Source organism: Penicillium lagena (assembly GCF_028827675.1).
Source record: "Penicillium lagena strain IBT 129212 chromosome Unknown utg000008l_segment0_segment0, whole genome shotgun sequence".
Classification (NCBI taxonomy): domain Eukaryota; kingdom Fungi; phylum Ascomycota; class Eurotiomycetes; order Eurotiales; family Aspergillaceae; genus Penicillium; species Penicillium lagena.
This window is the reverse complement of record NW_026623229.1, coordinates 1,586,401-1,604,026: the sequence shown is the minus strand read 5'-3', so window position 1 is coordinate 1,604,026 and position 17,626 is coordinate 1,586,401. Positions and strand designations below refer to the sequence as shown.

General features: G+C 53.2%; 8 protein-coding genes across 8 annotated transcripts; 3 read left to right on the top strand and 5 right to left on the bottom strand.

Moving 5' to 3' along the window:
- Positions 1-207: 207 nt before the first annotated feature.
- Positions 208-572, top strand: N7510_011230 (uncharacterized protein; the record flags this gene model as incomplete). The annotated part of the gene is made up of 2 exons (XM_056983155.1): positions 208-324; positions 420-572. The coding sequence occupies 2 exons, from the start codon at positions 208-210 to the stop codon at positions 570-572; spliced, it is 270 nt and encodes an 89-aa protein (XP_056828649.1).
- Positions 573-1,147: 575 nt separating this feature from the next.
- On the bottom strand, positions 1,148-2,959 carry N7510_011229 (uncharacterized protein; the record flags this gene model as incomplete). The annotated part of the gene is made up of 1 exon (XM_056983154.1): positions 1,148-2,959. One exon carries the CDS (start codon positions 2,957-2,959, stop codon positions 1,148-1,150), a length of 1,812 nt encoding a protein of 603 aa, XP_056828648.1.
- Positions 2,960-4,487: 1,528 nt separating this feature from the next.
- On the bottom strand, positions 4,488-4,797 carry N7510_011228 (YqaE/Pmp3 family membrane protein; the record flags this gene model as incomplete). The annotated part of the gene is made up of 2 exons (XM_056983153.1): positions 4,488-4,710; positions 4,781-4,797. 2 exons carry the CDS (start codon positions 4,795-4,797, stop codon positions 4,488-4,490), a joined length of 240 nt encoding a protein of 79 aa, XP_056828647.1.
- Positions 4,798-5,065: 268 nt separating this feature from the next.
- Positions 5,066-7,176, bottom strand: N7510_011227 (uncharacterized protein; the record flags this gene model as incomplete). Its single annotated transcript, XM_056983152.1, has 3 exons — positions 5,066-6,074; positions 6,129-6,887; positions 6,938-7,176. The coding sequence occupies 3 exons, from the start codon at positions 7,174-7,176 to the stop codon at positions 5,066-5,068; spliced, it is 2,007 nt and encodes a 668-aa protein (XP_056828646.1).
- A 1,024-nt stretch (positions 7,177-8,200) lies between these two features.
- N7510_011226 (uncharacterized protein) lies at positions 8,201-9,610 on the top strand (the record flags this gene model as incomplete). Its single annotated transcript, XM_056983151.1, has 1 exon — positions 8,201-9,610. The coding sequence occupies one exon, from the start codon at positions 8,201-8,203 to the stop codon at positions 9,608-9,610; it is 1,410 nt and encodes a 469-aa protein (XP_056828645.1).
- Positions 9,611-10,122: 512 nt separating this feature from the next.
- On the top strand, positions 10,123-10,764 carry N7510_011225 (H(+)-transporting V0 sector ATPase subunit c; the record flags this gene model as incomplete). Its single annotated transcript, XM_056983150.1, has 1 exon — positions 10,123-10,764. One exon carries the CDS (start codon positions 10,123-10,125, stop codon positions 10,762-10,764), a length of 642 nt encoding a protein of 213 aa, XP_056828644.1.
- A 903-nt stretch (positions 10,765-11,667) lies between these two features.
- On the bottom strand, positions 11,668-12,789 carry N7510_011224 (mitochondrial 37S ribosomal protein mS38; the record flags this gene model as incomplete). Its single annotated transcript, XM_056983149.1, has 2 exons — positions 11,668-12,395; positions 12,453-12,789. The coding sequence occupies 2 exons, from the start codon at positions 12,787-12,789 to the stop codon at positions 11,668-11,670; spliced, it is 1,065 nt and encodes a 354-aa protein (XP_056828643.1).
- Positions 12,790-13,309: 520 nt separating this feature from the next.
- On the bottom strand, positions 13,310-14,597 carry N7510_011223 (guanine nucleotide-binding protein subunit alpha; the record flags this gene model as incomplete). Its single annotated transcript, XM_056983148.1, has 5 exons — positions 13,310-13,651; positions 13,700-13,958; positions 14,009-14,172; positions 14,222-14,409; positions 14,471-14,597. 5 exons carry the CDS (start codon positions 14,595-14,597, stop codon positions 13,310-13,312), a joined length of 1,080 nt encoding a protein of 359 aa, XP_056828642.1.
- Positions 14,598-17,626: the final 3,029 nt, after the last annotated feature.

The window sequence follows — 17,626 nt, the reverse complement described above, 5'->3', positions numbered from 1 at the left end:
GAGGCAGTGATTGATCCTCATGGTTCCGAGTTTAAGACAGTGGAGCCCGCCGGTGCAGTTGGCCGTGCGTGAATGGAGCATTGACGTAGGAGGGGGAGGGGCGGAATCTTTTTGTCCCGCTGTTCACTGACGCTGATTACGGCGATCATCTTGATTGCCTGGTTTTGCATCTGAAAATATGGGTCTCTAGTTGTCGGAACCGCTCAAATGCAGCACATGTCGGCGTGGCGCTCGGGCAACACAAGCAAATCCGGCGATGAGGGAGAGCCCGCGCCTCTTCCGTCGACCCCGGTCTCACCGAGGGCCCTTGCTTTGACCGTGAAGGTACGGAGCAGTGTATCCCGAAGACTCAGGATTGGGTTCTTTCGCGCAGCGGCGCGATCGAATCAACAGTTGCGCGTCGCGGGGCAAATCGGGAGCTTGACGTCATCGGTATCCCGTTGGCTGACTCAACAATGTCAGGAACCGAGCGAATCGCGCGCTGCGAGACAAGAAAGTATGTGGCGTCGCCGGAAAGGCGCTCGGATGCGACAATGGCGCGCGCTAGTGCGAGTGTTGCAACTCACTCATGAGGCCGCAGGAACTAGGAATGCAAGCCACAGTCGCAGTAGTCCTAGCTGATAACCTGGGTGGTAGTCGTAGGGCTCATGCGTGCAAAGAACGATCCTACACAGTCAGGTAGGCCTGATGGTGTCACCATGCAGGCTTAGGGCTTTTTGCGCAGCACGGATCTTTCAGCTAGGCCTAGCTTGAGCCTCGACGGTCTATTGCGGTGACGTTGGTTTGAACCGCCCCCAACGTCGACACAGCGCGTCATTTTCCCTCAAAAATCGATTGGACGGTCGTCAATGCAGGACTGCGTTAACAAAAATCCGTGATTGAACTACCCGTCGACTTTCCTAAGTGGGTATAGTAGTGGGCTACATCCCACCCACTATCATCAAAATCTGGGATCCAAAAAAGAACACCATGATGCAAATACTGTATACAGTTGGTATCCCTCGTATCATGTAGACACAAGACCCGAAAAAGAGAGAACCCAGCCTCCCCATATCAAAAATGCCAGTCATAATATACAAGAAAGAAAGGAGGAAGGCCAAAAGACAGAAATAATAACAGGTACAGTTGAGAAAAGGAAAAGGTGACTTCACTCCACCCTGAGCACAAAATCCGTGCCCTGCTGTGAAACAACCACATTCCGACTCTCAGGAGACAGCCTATGCGGATTTCGACGATTCATCCGCGTCGGACTGTTTGGATACAGCGCAGAAGCACGTCTCGCGTCGGATGGGTACGGCAGTTCTGCATTTTGCGACATGTACGAACGCCCTCGTTCCAGCCAGAGTTCCTCGGGGTCGTAGGGGACGACCACCTCACTAGGAGAACGGGGTTGGCCCGGCCGCAGCTGGACGCGCTTGATATCATTCTGGCGAACGATGCGTGGCCGCGATATTATTTCTAACGCTGGGTCGAGAGTTCTTGCGGGTAGTTGCTTCGGGGGTGGAGGAGGTGGTTTTCTGCTAGGGAGCATGCCGCTGAGGATGCGGCCCTGAGCTGTGCTAGAAGGCGTGGTAGCGAATGTATTCGGAGAAGAGAGATGTGGTGATGATGAGCTTCTGAAATCATCGACGGCGCTGCTTGTATCTGTTGTTGTTGTGGAGGATCCGCGCATTGCGGTGGTCGTTGGTGTTGTAAGATGGGTCTGTGGATGTCCAGCATCGCGCAGGAACCTCCCCGCTGGAAAGCCTTCCTTCACGGCACGAGGATTTGCAGGAAGCCCTATTGGGGCTTGTGACCTTGACGGCGGATTGCGAATGTCCTCCGGCGGAGTTACATGCCGGCCCTCTTCATCATCTTCTTCTTCTTCGAAAAGCGTCACCCCACTGACAGGTCGATGGCTCCATTTCAACGGCTTTGGATAGAGCCCCGGTGTCCGGTCAGGCAGTACCTCCGACAGAGTGCGTTGAGAAGACTGTGTCATGGGCGAGACTGCCCACTCGGAATCAGAGCTTACGGCGACTCCTATCTGTTCCTGATTCCGAGATCTCCCTGCATAGCTGACCTCTGGGACGGGGACAAAAGCCCGCTGAGATGATGACTGAACCGGGCCCGCGGATTGGGGCATGCCGTATTTTTCGTTCCATGAAGAACCCGGGGTCGGATCTGGAGATGGAAGCCGGGATGAAGGGTGCGAGAATCCAGGTGGCTCGGTCATGGCACCGCCAATCTCGAAAAAGTCTTGATCGGTGTCGTTGGAGTTCCCACTCCTGTACCGCTTACAACAAAGGAATACCGCAACACCAATTATAAATGACCCTGCCACGCCTGAAACGATGGAGACACCGATAACCGCTCCTGAAGCAATGGTATGATGATCTTCCTTCTTCGCGGAAGAAGGATTGGAAGCTGCTGTTGTATTTTGAGGTGTGGCAACTGGAGAACTGCTTGAAGTCGTAGATGTCGAAAAAGGTGAAGTATCTGCAGTCTGTTCAGAAGTAGAAATAGAAGTAGAAGTAGAAGTAGTTTTTGGTGTCTCCGTCGCCGTGACATAAGTCGCCGTTGTGGTCTGCACAGCCGGGAAAACCGTTGCGGTAATCGTAGCATGCGTCGCCAGAACAGCCCCTTGCACCGAGTCGCATATACGATACGCATTCGTGGTCTTGATGGTTTTTTCAGAGCACAAAGACAACGCACAACTCAGGGCAGCTTCCCCCAGCGTGAAACCGTCTGATGACGGCGTCCGACACAGGCACTCGATATTCGACGGCGTTTTGCACTCGGTGGGCGTATACTGGGATTTGATGAAGTTGTCCACACAGTTCCGCGCGCATTCTGGGATCATGTCGAATAGAGATGGGTCGGAGGTACCACTCAAGGACGTCTCTGCTCTGGGATCTATACATGTCGAGACTGCCGGGGGGACCGCAGCGAAGAGGCTGTAAACAAGAAGGAAGCGCATACTGCGATATCCCTAAACTGGTTTGAGAAATTATTCTCTTTCTATACCTGATGTTCTCGCGAGACTCACCTGGAGAGATCTCGTGGGGGATTGACTACCCTGTATTGTTCCATGAAGCGGTCATCTTCGAGGGAAGCCCAAGACACAGCAGGGAGAACGTGAACAATCGAAAAGTCTTAGAAAGAAAGAAGAGGAAGAATAAAATACAGGTTAAAGCGGATCAGCACTTAATTAAACAGCAGCGCCCAACTGCATCGCGACTCGTCGCGAACTGTACGCGCGATGCGCCTCCGTAGATTATGACGAAAGGACATTCTGAAACACGATGCTAGTGTAGGCGCCACGATGAAACCAGATGACTCTTTCAACCGTCAGACTAGGGAGAGCGACGAATGGTTGTCGCTGGGTGGCGCCCACATTGGGCGGCTGCGATACTAAGTGTACGCGCCGAGGGCAACCAGGGCGCTAAACCCACAGGGTCAGCCGGCGCCAGTCGTACTACTGGAAGGCGTTTCAGATTCCTTGATTGTGTGACTGAGCAACTGATTTCAGATTCGTTGGGCATATATTTGTTTTGGTTTGCTAGTGGTGCTGGTAAATGGTTCAGCTGACCGGATTTAGGGCTGGGAATCCCTCGTCTCATACTATACAAATAATCTGGAGGCGCATAGTAGTATCATCGCAATCGAGATGATGTGTCTTTCCAGTACTGGCTGGCTTATGTTTGCTTTATTATTTTTGAGTCAGGCAGGGAATGCGCTGAATCGAAACGCCTCCCACTGACCCTAGTTTTATCATGCACATGTTCATCTGGACTGACTCGGATTCCTCCTCCACCTGTGGCTTTGATCCGGCAGATTCCGCATCCGCAGGCCATCTACGCCAATCACCGGAACCCAAGACCCTGTGGCTTGACAGTCCACCAAACACATGACTTGCGCAGGGCCCTGGAGGCGATCCGTCGATCCTACGTAATGTACTACGCATGTGCTAAAACAAGCAATGCCTGAGAGAAAAGCGCCATCCGTTTCCGTTAATTATCAGAAGCTAACTAACAAGGACGGTGGGCACGAAACGAAGCTCCAGAGTCATCCCGAATGCGCTGGTATCATTCGAACCGAAAGGGAAGACAAGACCCGGGAGGTGGGCATCACATCACATAAAAGAAAACAGGAGAAAAAGTCACAAAACAAACCCATTCCGAGTCGAGACAAAAGAAAAACAAAGAAAAGTAGGTGTGGCACTGCCACCGTAATTAGAACATTATGAACATCGTCGTTGGATCCGATGTCGAGTGTAATGGTCTCGATCACACCACATCCACATCACTCCCAACCGCGCAGACACGAGCAACCCGAGACATCCCACCTGCACTGCTACCACTGTTTCGCATGATGGAGCACTCGCGCAAGAAGATCTTCAGGGGGGTCCATGACATCACTTTCCCGGGGAGAAAAATCGATGGGGAAAGCGAATGTGCTGCCCTGGGCGCTGCGTCGCAGAAGTTGAAAGGAAGGGAGGGCAGTGTCTAGTATTTAAGGATGATGTACCTACGCATCGTTAGCAGGGGTGGTTGCTGAGAATCAAAAGACGGCCGGGGGAGGTGGATGACGTACAGCGCGTGGATGATACCGGGGATCCAACCCAGGATGGTCAGGCAGATGTTGATCAGCAAGTCGGCGCCGCATCCGCGCTCCAGGAAGACACCCAGAGGAGGCAGGATGAAGGCGAAGATGATCTTGCAGATGTCGCTGCAGTCAGGGGGTCAGCCCAGCCCAGAATTTGGAGGGGGATAGAACGCTCTGGAGAGGTTCGACTTACGAAGCTGTGAAAGGCATGGTGGCTGGAGTTGCTGTTGGCACAGAGATCAGGAGCTGGAATTGGGGGAGTAAAAGGTGTAGAGGAATGGGTTGTGGGGGGGGAAGAAGAAGAAAAGGCAGAAAGAATGGTGGCACTTGGGGAGAAAAGTCAGGAGGGAGAGCGAGAGAGCTCGATCCTTCATTGCGTCATGATGTGGCTCGTGCCGGCTTGGCAAGTCACTACTGGCGCCATTTGGCGGTTGCCTGTCACACTTAATCCGGATTACTACCCGCCACACCTAGCCGTTTAAAACAGGGCGGGATTCAATGCCCCCAAGTCGACATCATCCAGCAAGGAGTTCCACTGCTGCGCATCCAGGTCCGGTGCCACAGCCAGAAACTCGGTCCACAGCTGATCCCAATCCACCTCCATCAGGCCACTACTGAGAGGCTCGTCGCGGAATGCGTCATGCAACCCGCCCGAAGAAACGGCCTCCCCAGATGAGGTAGCAGGAGCCTCTCGGGGCTGCTGCACCCGCTCCTTCTGCAGCGCAGACATCAGAATCTGCAGATTGCGCTGGATGCTCTCGACCAAAGTACTAGACTCCTGTTTGGACGATTCGAGGATCTGGTAAGCCATGAGCACTTTGGCCTTGCGAGCCTCGGCGTCTGGTGCGTCTGGGCTGAACGACACATCCGTAGCCAGCACGAGCGCTGCCACGAAGACATGCTGCATGACCGTCCAAAAACGCGACGGCCGGATGTCGATCTTCGCGCCGGCCTCGTCCATCTGGCGTCGGAGCTCGAGCACCGTCTGCGCGGACCGGATACACACTTCATGGGAATAGGCGTATTTGGGGTTCGTCATGCCCTCCAGATGGTAGGGGCGGTGGAGTCGACAGAGACGCGAGTGCAGACTGAAATGACCGGAGATGCGGCTGAAGGCGATCCAAGGCCGTTGCTGGACGATCTCCTTGCTTTTCTCAACGTTTTCCGGGTCGAGTTTTAGGAACCAGGGCAACTCCTTGAATAGGATCTGGAACTTCTTATCCATCGCCAGCACAATGTCATAGTCTGCTTCGTTGTCATCCAATAGCACCGACGGCATGGCATCCACGATCTCCCGGCAGAGGTTCGCCGTCCTCACTCGGAAAAGAAATCCGCTCATTGCGGTCGGGACGGACGAGGGTAGGTCGATGTCTGTCGCGGTGGGTGTGATGAGCTCATCGTCGGTATTGGCTGGGTAGTTGACCTGCATGTGCTTTGTCTGATATATGTACGCGCCCTCGTGGTGGCCGCCGGAAAATCCAATCAGCCTGGTTTCATACCTGTCAGTACGCTGCATTTCCCTTGGATCGGAGAGACGTTACCAATCGGACGCCACCATACTCCACCAGATCCGTCTCTGGACTTCAATCTCAATCATGTTGCACCCTTTGAGTCTCCTTTCTTCGGAGCTCGCGGGAGTGTCCAAACGGTTTATCTTCAGCTCGCGCATCATTAACAGGCAACGCATTCGAAGTAAATGGACCTTGATCCCAAAGCCGTCGGAATTGGTGACCAAATGGGACAGTATACTGATCGATGCCAGAGCGATGGTGGACGGGGCCACGGGATGTACGTCGTCCTCCACGATGGATAGGGCCAGCCGGGAGTAGGCTGTAAAGGCGGCCCGTGCCTCTGCCTGTGTGGTATTGAGGCGCTCCAGAAGCTGGGAAGACCAGGCAAGCGAGCCACCAGCGAAGATGACAAGAAATAACATCAGATTGGCCATGTCGGGTACGTTGCCCGTGGCCATGTTTTTATACATTTCTTCCATCAATTCTCTGGTAGATGGAAGGTGAAGAATCCCGATTGTGGGCTGTAAGGTTCTAGCAAAATGATTGAGTAGCTCTCTCGCCTGTCCTCGGGGGGGGAGGTGGCTGGCTATAAACTTTGGGTCCAAGGCTGGTTCACTTGGACGACTGGACAAGACGTGGAGACCAAATGGAGTGAACTGAATTGTGTCGGCTGTCAGGCGTGGTGTCCACGCTGTAGATTCGGGGGTGTTGGTATGAGAGGTTTGGTTTGATTTGTTGAATACGGCTTCTTCCAGATGGCGGAGTCGATCTAGAACCTCTTCCGGCTTTCTATGATACTTTTCAGTGAACAATTTCATCCGACACGGAGGGATAATTACAAAGAACCGGGCTCCGGGCCAGTTGTCCTTAGGGCAGGAGACTGCGTCGCAGTCTGACCGAGTGGTCTATCTTGACCACTCCCATCGTATGCGCAGGCGATGTTCCGCAGCTTGCAATTCATACACGGCAGTTCCCGGTCACAGCGGCGTTTCTTCGCTCGACACGCCAGGCAGGATGGCGGCGGGCGACCCCATCGATGCACCATGGTGGCGGGAATTCCCCGGCTGTCTCGTTTCATGATGAACGTAGAAGATATAGTTGCTGAGAGAAGGAGGAAGGTAGCTCCGCGTTGCTCCTTCCCGGTGTGGCTAGTGCCCCGGTCCCTCACCAGTGAGAGCGGTGAGGGCCTGACTTCCAGGAGCCATTGCATTACACGCAGGCCTCATTCAATCCTAGTGCTTCACTCCGTGCCTCCAGAAGATGCCCCAGCCGCTATGTTTCCACGTTGATCAAAGGCAATTGCTCTCATAGCGTCAATAACCGTTTTGATGGTCAGTCCAGCCGAGACGGAAGCCGTTGCAGTATGTCGCTCGGGTCCCAACACTCCCGTCTAAGACACACATGGCAAAGCACGCACCCCGGTTGATAGTCAAGCTTAGAAAACAGAGTGATATAGACAGAGAAAATATTACCCCTCCCGCTCAAACCACCCCGAAGACCCCATGACGGCGTAGTTGTCGACTCACCGGTTGATTTCTTTGTTGTCGGAGTTGACACTGGGGCTGTGAAAGACCCCACACGCACGCGAACCAGTTGATCATGAGGGGTGTTGCATCTTATCGGTGCGAGTATCTCAATTCGACTCTCTGTGGATGCGCTCGAGCTCTCGGTTGTCTCGATTGAACGGCTGCGCACGCACCATTAGGCGCAGAGGGACTGGTGTGATAGGCTGATAATCAATATGATAGCGTACAGACCAAAATAATAGCGTCGGTAGTAATCTAATATTATAGCTAGTTAGATAGGCGACCATTACTCTTAATCCATAGGTAGCTGTGTCTATGAGGAAGTCGTGATACCCGCCTCCAAAAGTCAGGCCCTCACCGCTCTCGCTGGTGCGGGCCCAGTACAGCCAATGGTCTATCCTTCCTTCTCCAGAGGAACTTGCCTTTGTTGACAATAATGCCACAACTGCCCACACGGGCCCCAAATTCCCTAGCCAGGCGGGTCCTGCGCTTAGGTTGGCCGCGCAACTCCCTCCGCTCGCACCCAGTCACCAGAGGCTATGCGACTGGGACCAAAGGGCTGCCCATCGCATGTACATGGCTCACCAAGAGACCAGCCGACATTGTGGGTTTCTGCAGACCGGTGGACGCGATCCGTATGCTAATTGGCCTCCGCAGACCCCTCTAGATGTCTTGTCGAGTCTCCCTTCTCTCCCGTCCTCCTTGCCCGCATCCGAGTCCATTCCTCTCCTCCTCCTCACCCCAAGCTTTGCCCCATGGCTCGATCCCAGTAGCGATTTCCTCCAGCAATGGGTAGGCCGGCTGTATGGTCCTTCTTCCCCGTCGCCTCTCTACGCCGTTGCGGCTGTTGTGGATAAGCTTCCCGATCCTCAACCGGCATCAGTTGAAACGGCGGTGGAAGGTCTGTCTCTTCTAGTGGTGGGCAAAGATGGCGTACATGGGAAAGCGGCGTCGCCTCGTCAGATCAGGGGCTCTGGGGTTGAAGAGCCTGATATTTTGATCTCGGTACAAAGCAAGGCCCAAAAAAGTAGCAGCTCGCTGCCCTACGAGATTGGACTGAGGCTTGCAAATACCGTCTTCGTCAATGGCAGGGAAACCACGCTGTTCGGCATGCGTTGGGCTTGGGACAGTGCTGTCAACAAGTATACTCTGGACGCATCCCTTGATCTCAGAAGCTGCCTGGTTGCAGCTGTTTCTCCAGTCGCCGAGCCTCAACTACAGCTACCTTTGCACCCTGTCACCGAGCGGAGGAAAGTCCTCGCCAGTATGGGGAATATCCTTCGCCAGGTAGCCACATCCACCGACGCAGCGTCCACCAAGCCGATGCCCGCGTCGACTGAATTGGAAAAGACGCTCCCGCGCTACCTGGAAGAGCACAATATCGTCGACCGGCGCGTGACGGTCTGGGCGCTGGTTGAACAGCCAGATAATCTTTCCCACCGCGGATCACCGCACGACCGGATTATCCGCTCTCTGTGCCAGGGTGGTAAGCTGCACCGTGTGATGAGTGGTGGGGGCGGATGGGGCAAGAAACAGGGCCTTCTGTCCCTGGACCCAGAAGTAAGCTTTTCCACCGCGGCCTCCCGCGATAAACTTGCAGCCCTGGATGAGTTGTTCGACTCTGGTGCTGCAGCGCCGGATTTGCCGGCTTTCATGGGTGGCGATGATCTGTCTCTCCTGTCGCAAGTCGCCACGGCGGGTGATTTCATCCAGTTCTTCGTGTCTGTTGAACCCACCAATTCCCCGGACGACCTCTCTGGGCGCCCGGTCACCTACAGCTTTGGAATTGTCTCTGACATTGAGGAGCCCGAATTACCGGATGTCGAAGGAGAACCGGGCCTGGTAGCCATTCCAGGTTTCTTTGGTGCATTGTCCGAGAAGGCGATTGCATACTCGCAGCCGGTGCCGCAGGGCGAGACGATGGCGCCGTCCAACACCAAGCTTGATGTGCCGGGGTGCCGAGTGGACCTCCACTCTGTATTTTAAGAAATTCAACTTGTATAGAATAATATAAACGTGGAATAAGACCTCCTATACTCCATCCGTGATACTGTTCAGTCCGCCAAGACCACGTGACCGGCACACCCCAAGCCCAGCGTGTTTGTCGTCCACCTCTCATCTCGCTCCCATCTTCCTTGATCACCACTCAACACTCCCTGCATCTCCGGCTTGAGACTGCCAAACTCGAGTACATCACTTCCATTTTCCTTGCCCTCGAGTACCCGATCGACCCCCCTTTCCTCCGGACCATCCTACCCCCCAAAATGGCCACGGAACTTTGGTAAGTTGTCCTCACGACGGTCCTCCCAACCCCTGGGTGCTCCAGCAACTACGGGCGCCTTCTCTACCGTATTTCTTCAGGACATGAAACGCTAACCTCTGCACCTTCTCAGCCCCGTCTATGCGGTGAGTTTGTTGCCTCTCGTTCCCGGCGCCCCGACCTCGTCCAGTCCTCCATCCCGATGTTTCAGCCCGCCCCTCGCCTTCACCCTCATACCATGGCCTCATTCCCTCCACAAATCACTGACTGTATTGCTGTAGCCCTTCTTCGGTGCGCTGGGCTGCACGTCCGCCATCGTCTTCACCTGCTTCGGAGCTGCCTATGGAACTGCCAAGGCTGGTGTCGGTGTCTGCAGCATGGGCGTGCTCCGGCCCGACCTGATCGTCAAGAGTGCGTGCTTCCTCCCTTCTACGAAACTACAATGCATGATTCCGATAATACTGACTTCCCTCACTCGCCAGACATCGTCCCCATCGTCATGGCAGGTATCATTGGTATCTACGGTCTGGTGGTGTCGGTCCTGGTCGCCAACGACCTGCAACAGCGGCTCCCTCTATACACGGGATTCATCCAGCTGGGTGCTGGTCTCGCTGTCGGTCTGGCCGGTATGGCTGCTGGGTACGTTGACAATCCCCGTTCCTATCAACCGGCTCTCCAAACTCTTGCTAATGGTGACTTGTTTTTCAAATACAGCTTTGCTATCGGTATTGTCGGTGACGCCGGTGTGCGCGGAACAGCGCAGCAACCTCGACTGTACGTCGGAATGATTCTGATTCTCATTTTCGCGGAAGTCCTGGGTCTGTACGGGTTGATTGTTGCTCTTCTTATGAACTCGCGCGCGAAGGGGGCCGACTGCTAAGCGAGAGGTACCTTCCCCTCGCGTCGACCCCAGAGAGGGATGTTTGGGTTTTTCTGCAGCCTGCAGCCAGCGCTGGATTGGAGCTTGCTTTAATTTCCCAACATCCATCATTCGAGAATCCTCTTTTCTCGATGGGGCGGTGCTAGGACTGGCGGATATACAAAGGTAAGATTTCGGCAACTATGAATCTTCTTTTGGTGCGTGAATAAGAGAGAAAGACGATGAGGGACAGATGGGGTGTTTCTTTTTATTCGATCACCGGGTATGCTTGTGTGGACTGGAGAAGTGGTCGAGCATCGAGACAAACTGGGCGTGGTTTACCGGTGTGGTAGATATTGTTTGGCTTACATTGCGTGATTGCGCGCTTGGCAATTGTACTTTATATGGGTCTTTCCGTACTCCATTTCAGACTCGGCTTCCTGAGTATTTCCATTCGTAGTCTACCAATACTCCCGTTCTATATAAACGGGGCAGTATCTTGGTCTACAACAGATGGACTGCGGTATTTAGGGAGAATCGAGTCGAGTGCCAATGGCAAACCATTGGTAAAATCTATTGGGTAGTTCGCAATGCATAAGAGAACAATCAAACGAACCAAGGGGAGAGAAGGGACTCCCCGAAATCCCACATGAAAGCAGAACAGTAGATCAGAGCCAAGAACAAAGGAGACAGATAGTAAAAAGCCAACCCGCGAGCTACGAACCAGAACCACGAAGAGTAGGTTCTAAGCAAGCAAAAACGGGGGAAAGGGCCAGGATATTTGATGGGAGAGCGTAGGTAAGTATGACGGACGGCGCGAACAACAAAACAGGCAGCAGCTTGTCGAGAGTGATATAAACTCCATCCACACCCGGATAATATATGCAAGGATATGCTTGCCAAAACAAAACCCCATACCCTACTCTAAGCCTTATCGAGTTTCCGTCGCAGCGTGCGCGTCCTCCGCATCAGCTTCTTGAACTTATGCTTCTTCATCTTCACGCGGCGCCGTCGCTTCGTGCTGAGCGTGTGCATGGACCGGTTGTAGCGCAGGCGCTCGATGTAGGTCGTGCCCGAGCCGAAGCCGCTGGGGGCATCGATGGAGGCGGCAACTTCGTCCTGCATTCCGGTGGGGGCATGCACATCGTCATTGAAGACGAAAGGGCCTGTGTGGGCCTCGTAGGTCTTGCGGCCGTCTGCGTGGCGGGATTCGCGGATCGTCAGGACGGTCGAGTAGGTCGATGTCTCCTGGTCGACGTGGTCGACCGAGGGGTCCGCTTCAGCGGCCGAGGGGTTTGCGGTTATGGGAACGGGCGGTGGTGGGGGGTTGAAGGGGCGCAGGCGGCGGGTGAACTCTTCCACGGACATCTTGGCTTCCGGGCCGTCCATCATGCGCAGCTCGCCGTCCTGGTCGCTGGCAAAGCTGCGGTTGAGCTGGCCCAGTTGGTCCTCGGGTTCGCTCAGAGAGTGCGCTGTGTTCTCCATGGACTGGACTGTCGAGGAAAGGGTGAAGATGACATCCTCCGGCTCGTTCTTGAGGGATCGCTTTGATGAGAAGATCGCATCGAAGGCCTCGGCGCTGGAGGCAGGCGGTACAGTCGACGTCACGGATATGGGTCGGTGGATCGAGAAGAAGGATGCTACATGGACATCTCGATGCAAGTCAGTACAATCTCGAAGCTGGAGCAACGGCAAAGGAAAATGCTTACCATGCGGCTGCAGGTGCTGAGTCGAGGGAACGCTGGGGAGATTGGCAAAGATCGAATTCTGCTGGCTGGCCTTGGAAGATCCATTGCGAGTACTGTTATCTTTCCCCCGCCGACGGGCCGCCTTCCCCTTCTCGTTCGATGAACTCACACCCTTCGCAGGCGTAGAGGATGTGTCCATCCGTCGTGAGCCATCGCTCGGTGGGACTGGAGGTTTGGACGAGGATGAGGAGTACCGGCGCTGATGGATGCCTCGAACGGCGAGCACCTGGCCAGAAGATCGAGTCAAGCCGGGTACGGGCATTGCCCATGCCGCCCGGCGTAACGACGTTGTCAACATGGTTGTTGGTACAATGGAAGTTGAAGCGGAGTCGGCGGCGAAATCAGTCATGAGGCGGGTCATGTGGTTGCTTATGCAATACGGTGCCCCGGTGCCTCAGGCAAAAACTAAACTTGGCAAGAGGGAGAAAAAAAGTAATAATGAACAGGACTAGGTAGTATGTATAACTCTCGTGGCAAACATCATCACAAGTGGGCAGCAGGTCTTCTCCTGGCGTAATAGGAAATGCAAAAGGATTGTGTGATAATACAAAACAGTCATCGACAAAAACTGCAGAGACAAATCAAGTGGTATCATCCTGTGTAACAACAAAAAGGAAAAACCGGCACTGTCGCTGAGGAATAGGGGGCGAAAGGCGAAATCAGATGGGGCTTTTTGGATGCAATAGAACAGACCCAAGGAATACGGCAGTGAGCCGACAGCTCCTCTATAAGACGCCTCGTATGAAGTAAAGAAAGTAGGAAAAAGAGCCACCCCAGAAGAGACAAAGGCGGAGGATCGTGCGGGAGAGGTGAGAAAACTATAGAATGAGGGTGTGGAGATTCTTCTGGATGATCATGTCCTGGACCGAATCCATAGTCGCCTTCAACAGCGTCGTGTCGGTGGCATTGGTGTAGTGGATGTAGATCTCGCGATCGGGTATTCGGTTGATGCCGCGGAACCGTTCTGCAAAGTACCGCGCTGCGGCGTCAAAGTCGGTGTTTGATCCGGTGTAGTCGGGGAAGTGTTTCGAAATGGAGGAAATGCTGAGTTTGCCTTTGAACAAATCGATCTTGTTGAGGAAAAGAATGATGGGCTTTCGCTTGAACCATTCACCGTTGACCAGAGACTCGAACAGCATCATGGCCTCGTGCATTTGATTCTGTTGGGGTTAGTTATCCATCATTTCGCGGGATGTGAGTAGACTTACAGCATTTTGATCCTCAACCAGACACTGGTCATAACCGGACAAGGCAACCATGAACAGCAGACATTGAACACCCTCGAAGCAGTGAATCCACTTCTTCCGTTCTGACCGTTGCCCACCAACATCCATCATGCGAAAGTTCATCTGTCCGAGTTCGAACAGCGTCTCCGTAATACCCGTCGTCCGAAGTCGAGCCTGCAGCATGTCCTGATTGTCGGGCAGCCAGCCCGGTGTAAATATGCGATCCAGAGCATCGTAAAAGCTGAGATAAATGGTCAGAATAAATATGTCGGACATTTCAGGCACACCTACTAAACCAAGTTGTCGTGCAGGGCGAATTCGTGCCCACGAGCCACGGCCTTTTGGACGCCACCATCAGCCCATGTGTCTCGCATGGCGTCGCGAACCTTGAGATCTGAGAAGGCCTCATCTGACCCAAGATCCGGATCCGTGTTCTCCAACAACTCCGCGAGCGGCTAGAAAAATTGGTCAGAAAAGACTGGCGCGGGATTTCGAGAAACATACTTTAGTCTTCTCTTCATTCTCGAACTCGATATTCTCGGCGTTCATGATATCCAACAAAACTTTAAACGCAATGACAAGATTTGAGTAGATCACGGCGCGTGTCTGACGCCGTTCTTCCTCGGGGAAGCCCCGATCGTGGATGATACGCATCTGCTTGATGATAGTAGACTTGCCGGACTCTCCAGCTCCTGTTGGGAAAGGTTAGTTTTGTGCCCATCGCATCTCCCAAGTCCGGCTGATCCAACTCACCCAGTAGCAGGATCTTGATGGTCCGGTCCATTGTCTTCTTGTCATTTTTGAGTGTTCGATCTATCCGAGCATTGCGCTGGAGGGCATCCCTGTCTCCGTCTGCGCTTTTGGAGTTTATGCAGCCCATGATGTCGGTGCACGAGGGCGGTCAACGATTCTAGCACGAGGGGTGGTTAGCAACGGTCGAATTAAGGGACAAACGGCGCGTCTTTGTCCTGAGTCAGAGATGCGAATTGCATTGCGCCTCGCGGGCCGGCGCGCAAGCTTCAGAGACAACCGTAGACTCGGCCGGGCTTGACCGGACTCGGGATACGAAGGGCGCGCATGCCCACCACGCGTGAGGGGGATAAGGAGGAGGGTTTGCCCACCTTCTCAAAAGACCCTGAAAGATCGCGCTGAGGCCACCACGAAGCCGCCGTCCAAAGAGCTGTCAAGCTTCGAGACCTCGCTGCTTCCCCACACCCGAGATTTGCCACGTTCCGTTGCGAATCGGGCGGTCGAATTTCCAATCAGACCAGGGTTTATCCTCCGAGACAGGTGTCCGTAGCGTGGTCGGCGCGACGTCAGCACACGATTGATGGGTGGTCGAGTCGGGCGGGATGGGGGATTGTGCTCGGCAGGATCGGAGGGAGTTCGAGGGGCAGGGGGGACGAAGAGGGGGACGTCCTATGAAGGAGGGTTGATGTTGGAAAACCCTAGAAACAGAAAGTGGCAATCCAAGGGAGAGAAGGTAATTGAAGGTAAGGGAAAGGGAGTGAGTGACAACAAAGAAAGAGAGGGAGGGAGAGAGAGACTGGCTCGTCGTACTAACCAAATCCCTATCGTGCCGTGCGCCCAAAAGTCCCACCAGCAAAGAAGCAAACGAACAGAAAAAGGGCCGGGTTGCGCTAAAGTCGGCCGATCGATCATCAGGAATGGGTGAATAATATTAATAGTAATAATAATAATAATAATGCATTGTTTACCACGGTAATATTCATAGTCTTAACGAATTATCAGAGTGATTTTCATACTACTACATGGCACTATAGATGTTCACTACTCCATACCTACTCACTGTGTACTCTCACTCCTCCCTACATACTGGCATTTTCTCGAACATGCCGGTGTGTGGATGTACCGCATGGCCTGAAACGTCGGCGGATTCCTTTAGTCGAGCTCTGTACTCCGCAGCGGCCCATGCTCGGCGCTTTGCTCGTTTCTCCGTCCCGCTGTTTTACCCCTGACATCTGGCACGAACTACACACTACTGTACCTACTAGCAGAAGGCCCAATGAAAGCCATGAAACGCTAATGATACTCCTCCCGCTGGACCCGGTTTCATGCCTACAAACCAAGCGCTTCCCGTCGCTAAGACCGAGTGGCTGCTTTGGGGCTAAGGCAGGGGCAAATCCTGTTCGGGCGGCTTGGCTCACGGGGATCGGTGGGGGTAATTACAACACGAGTTCAGTTCCTCGAATGTATGTAGTTACCACTAACTATGCTAGGAAGTGACCTGTCAGATCAACAACATGCCTGGGTGGTGAATCATGGGACGAGAAGGAAATGTGTAGAAAAGACTCACATTCTCACTTGGAAGGCAACCTCCATCCCATTTTTCTTGACGGTGACCAAGCCGGTTTTCTTCAAGCTAACGTGCTCCTCCCCCCCCCCCCTCTCTTCCCTGACTGGCAGCTTGGCAATCCTATTCGAGGGGCTGTGGAGATGTCTGATTAGGACTGTTGCCAGATTCATCCATTCTCCGCCCGGCCCTGAGTCGAGCAGTGGATGTTTGGATTTTCAGAGAAGCCAACCGTCTGGCAAAGAGAAATCTAGTGGCGAAATGGCGTCTAGGCCTTTCACGTCCTCGAATCATCTCATTTCTCGCACGAGCTCTAAACTTTCTTTTTTGCTTTTTTCTCTTTTTAACGGCACCCCCGAAATACCTCCGACATGATTCTGACAGGTCACCCCTGACAGGGTGAGCTTAAGTTCAGATGACCCGCCACATGTATATCTGGCCGTTTTCCTCGGCATCGAACACGTTCCCCATGTGGCGGAACCCACGAGACCGCAAAAATAAAATAAAATAAAATAAAAAAGGGATGGCCTAAGCGAAACAGACTCACGGGCCAGGGCGTTGCCAGACGTTGAGCCGTGGAACCGAGCAAATGAGCCGTTGTCGATCAGTATTTTGACAGCCGCCTAGGCCCACCGGAGCTCCTCTGGGCGTTGTGATACATAATGTACTTTTTCGTTTCTGGGTTGGTTTATTTTTGGGTGTTTCAGGTCATGGGCTTTGGTGTTGGCTGGGGTATTAGTTATAGAGTCTAAGGAGCTTAGTGGTAACTAGTCCTAGATCGGGATATGACAGGTGTCGGGGGTGGTTACTCGATATGCTAGTCATACGACAGGGTTAGGGGTGAAAGGACAGGAGTGACCTTCCCGTGGTGGCGTCAAGCAGTGCAGCCACGGTCTGACCTTCGGAAGGCAACAGTATGAAATACTCAACTACAGTGACATTATTGGTTCAGCAGTATCGTTCATAGCTAGTCGGGCTTCTGTTTAGAAACAATGAGTCTCTTGATGCTGTAACTAGTATCTGCAGAGATGTAAGTATATGTCTATCAAGTCGAGCTTGTAGTTCAGTGTATAGAAGAACATTCTAACGGACATTGTCGAGAGACGAAGCAACCAGGTTTGCCTTCCCAGAGAAGCTAAACCCCGAATGCATAAACAGAATGAGAGTGGTGATCAATATTGAAATCTTTGAAATCAAGGAGGCATGCTTGGCGAAGATCATGTCCTGGACACCTCGAACCCTGCATAATTGAATTAAATATATATCTCTTCACAGTGGTTCAACTCGGGTGTTAGATCATAAACATATCCCAACGAGTCTATCCAAGAACACAAGCCGCTGCTTACCCTAACACTTGCCATTGTGATACCATGTAGTTGCTCCTGTGCGACTACATAGTATCTGTATCAAACAAGAATCGTGTGCTGTTGTACTACATGACTAAGCATTATCTCGTGACGCCATTCCCAAACACTCCAAACATCAACTGCATTTGCTGCCCTGTCATGTACACCTCTTGATACGACCGATTCTTCTGTGGCAACTGTGCAGCTGAGAGTGTTCGATATCTGTGATATTTAACTGGCAGGTTGCCA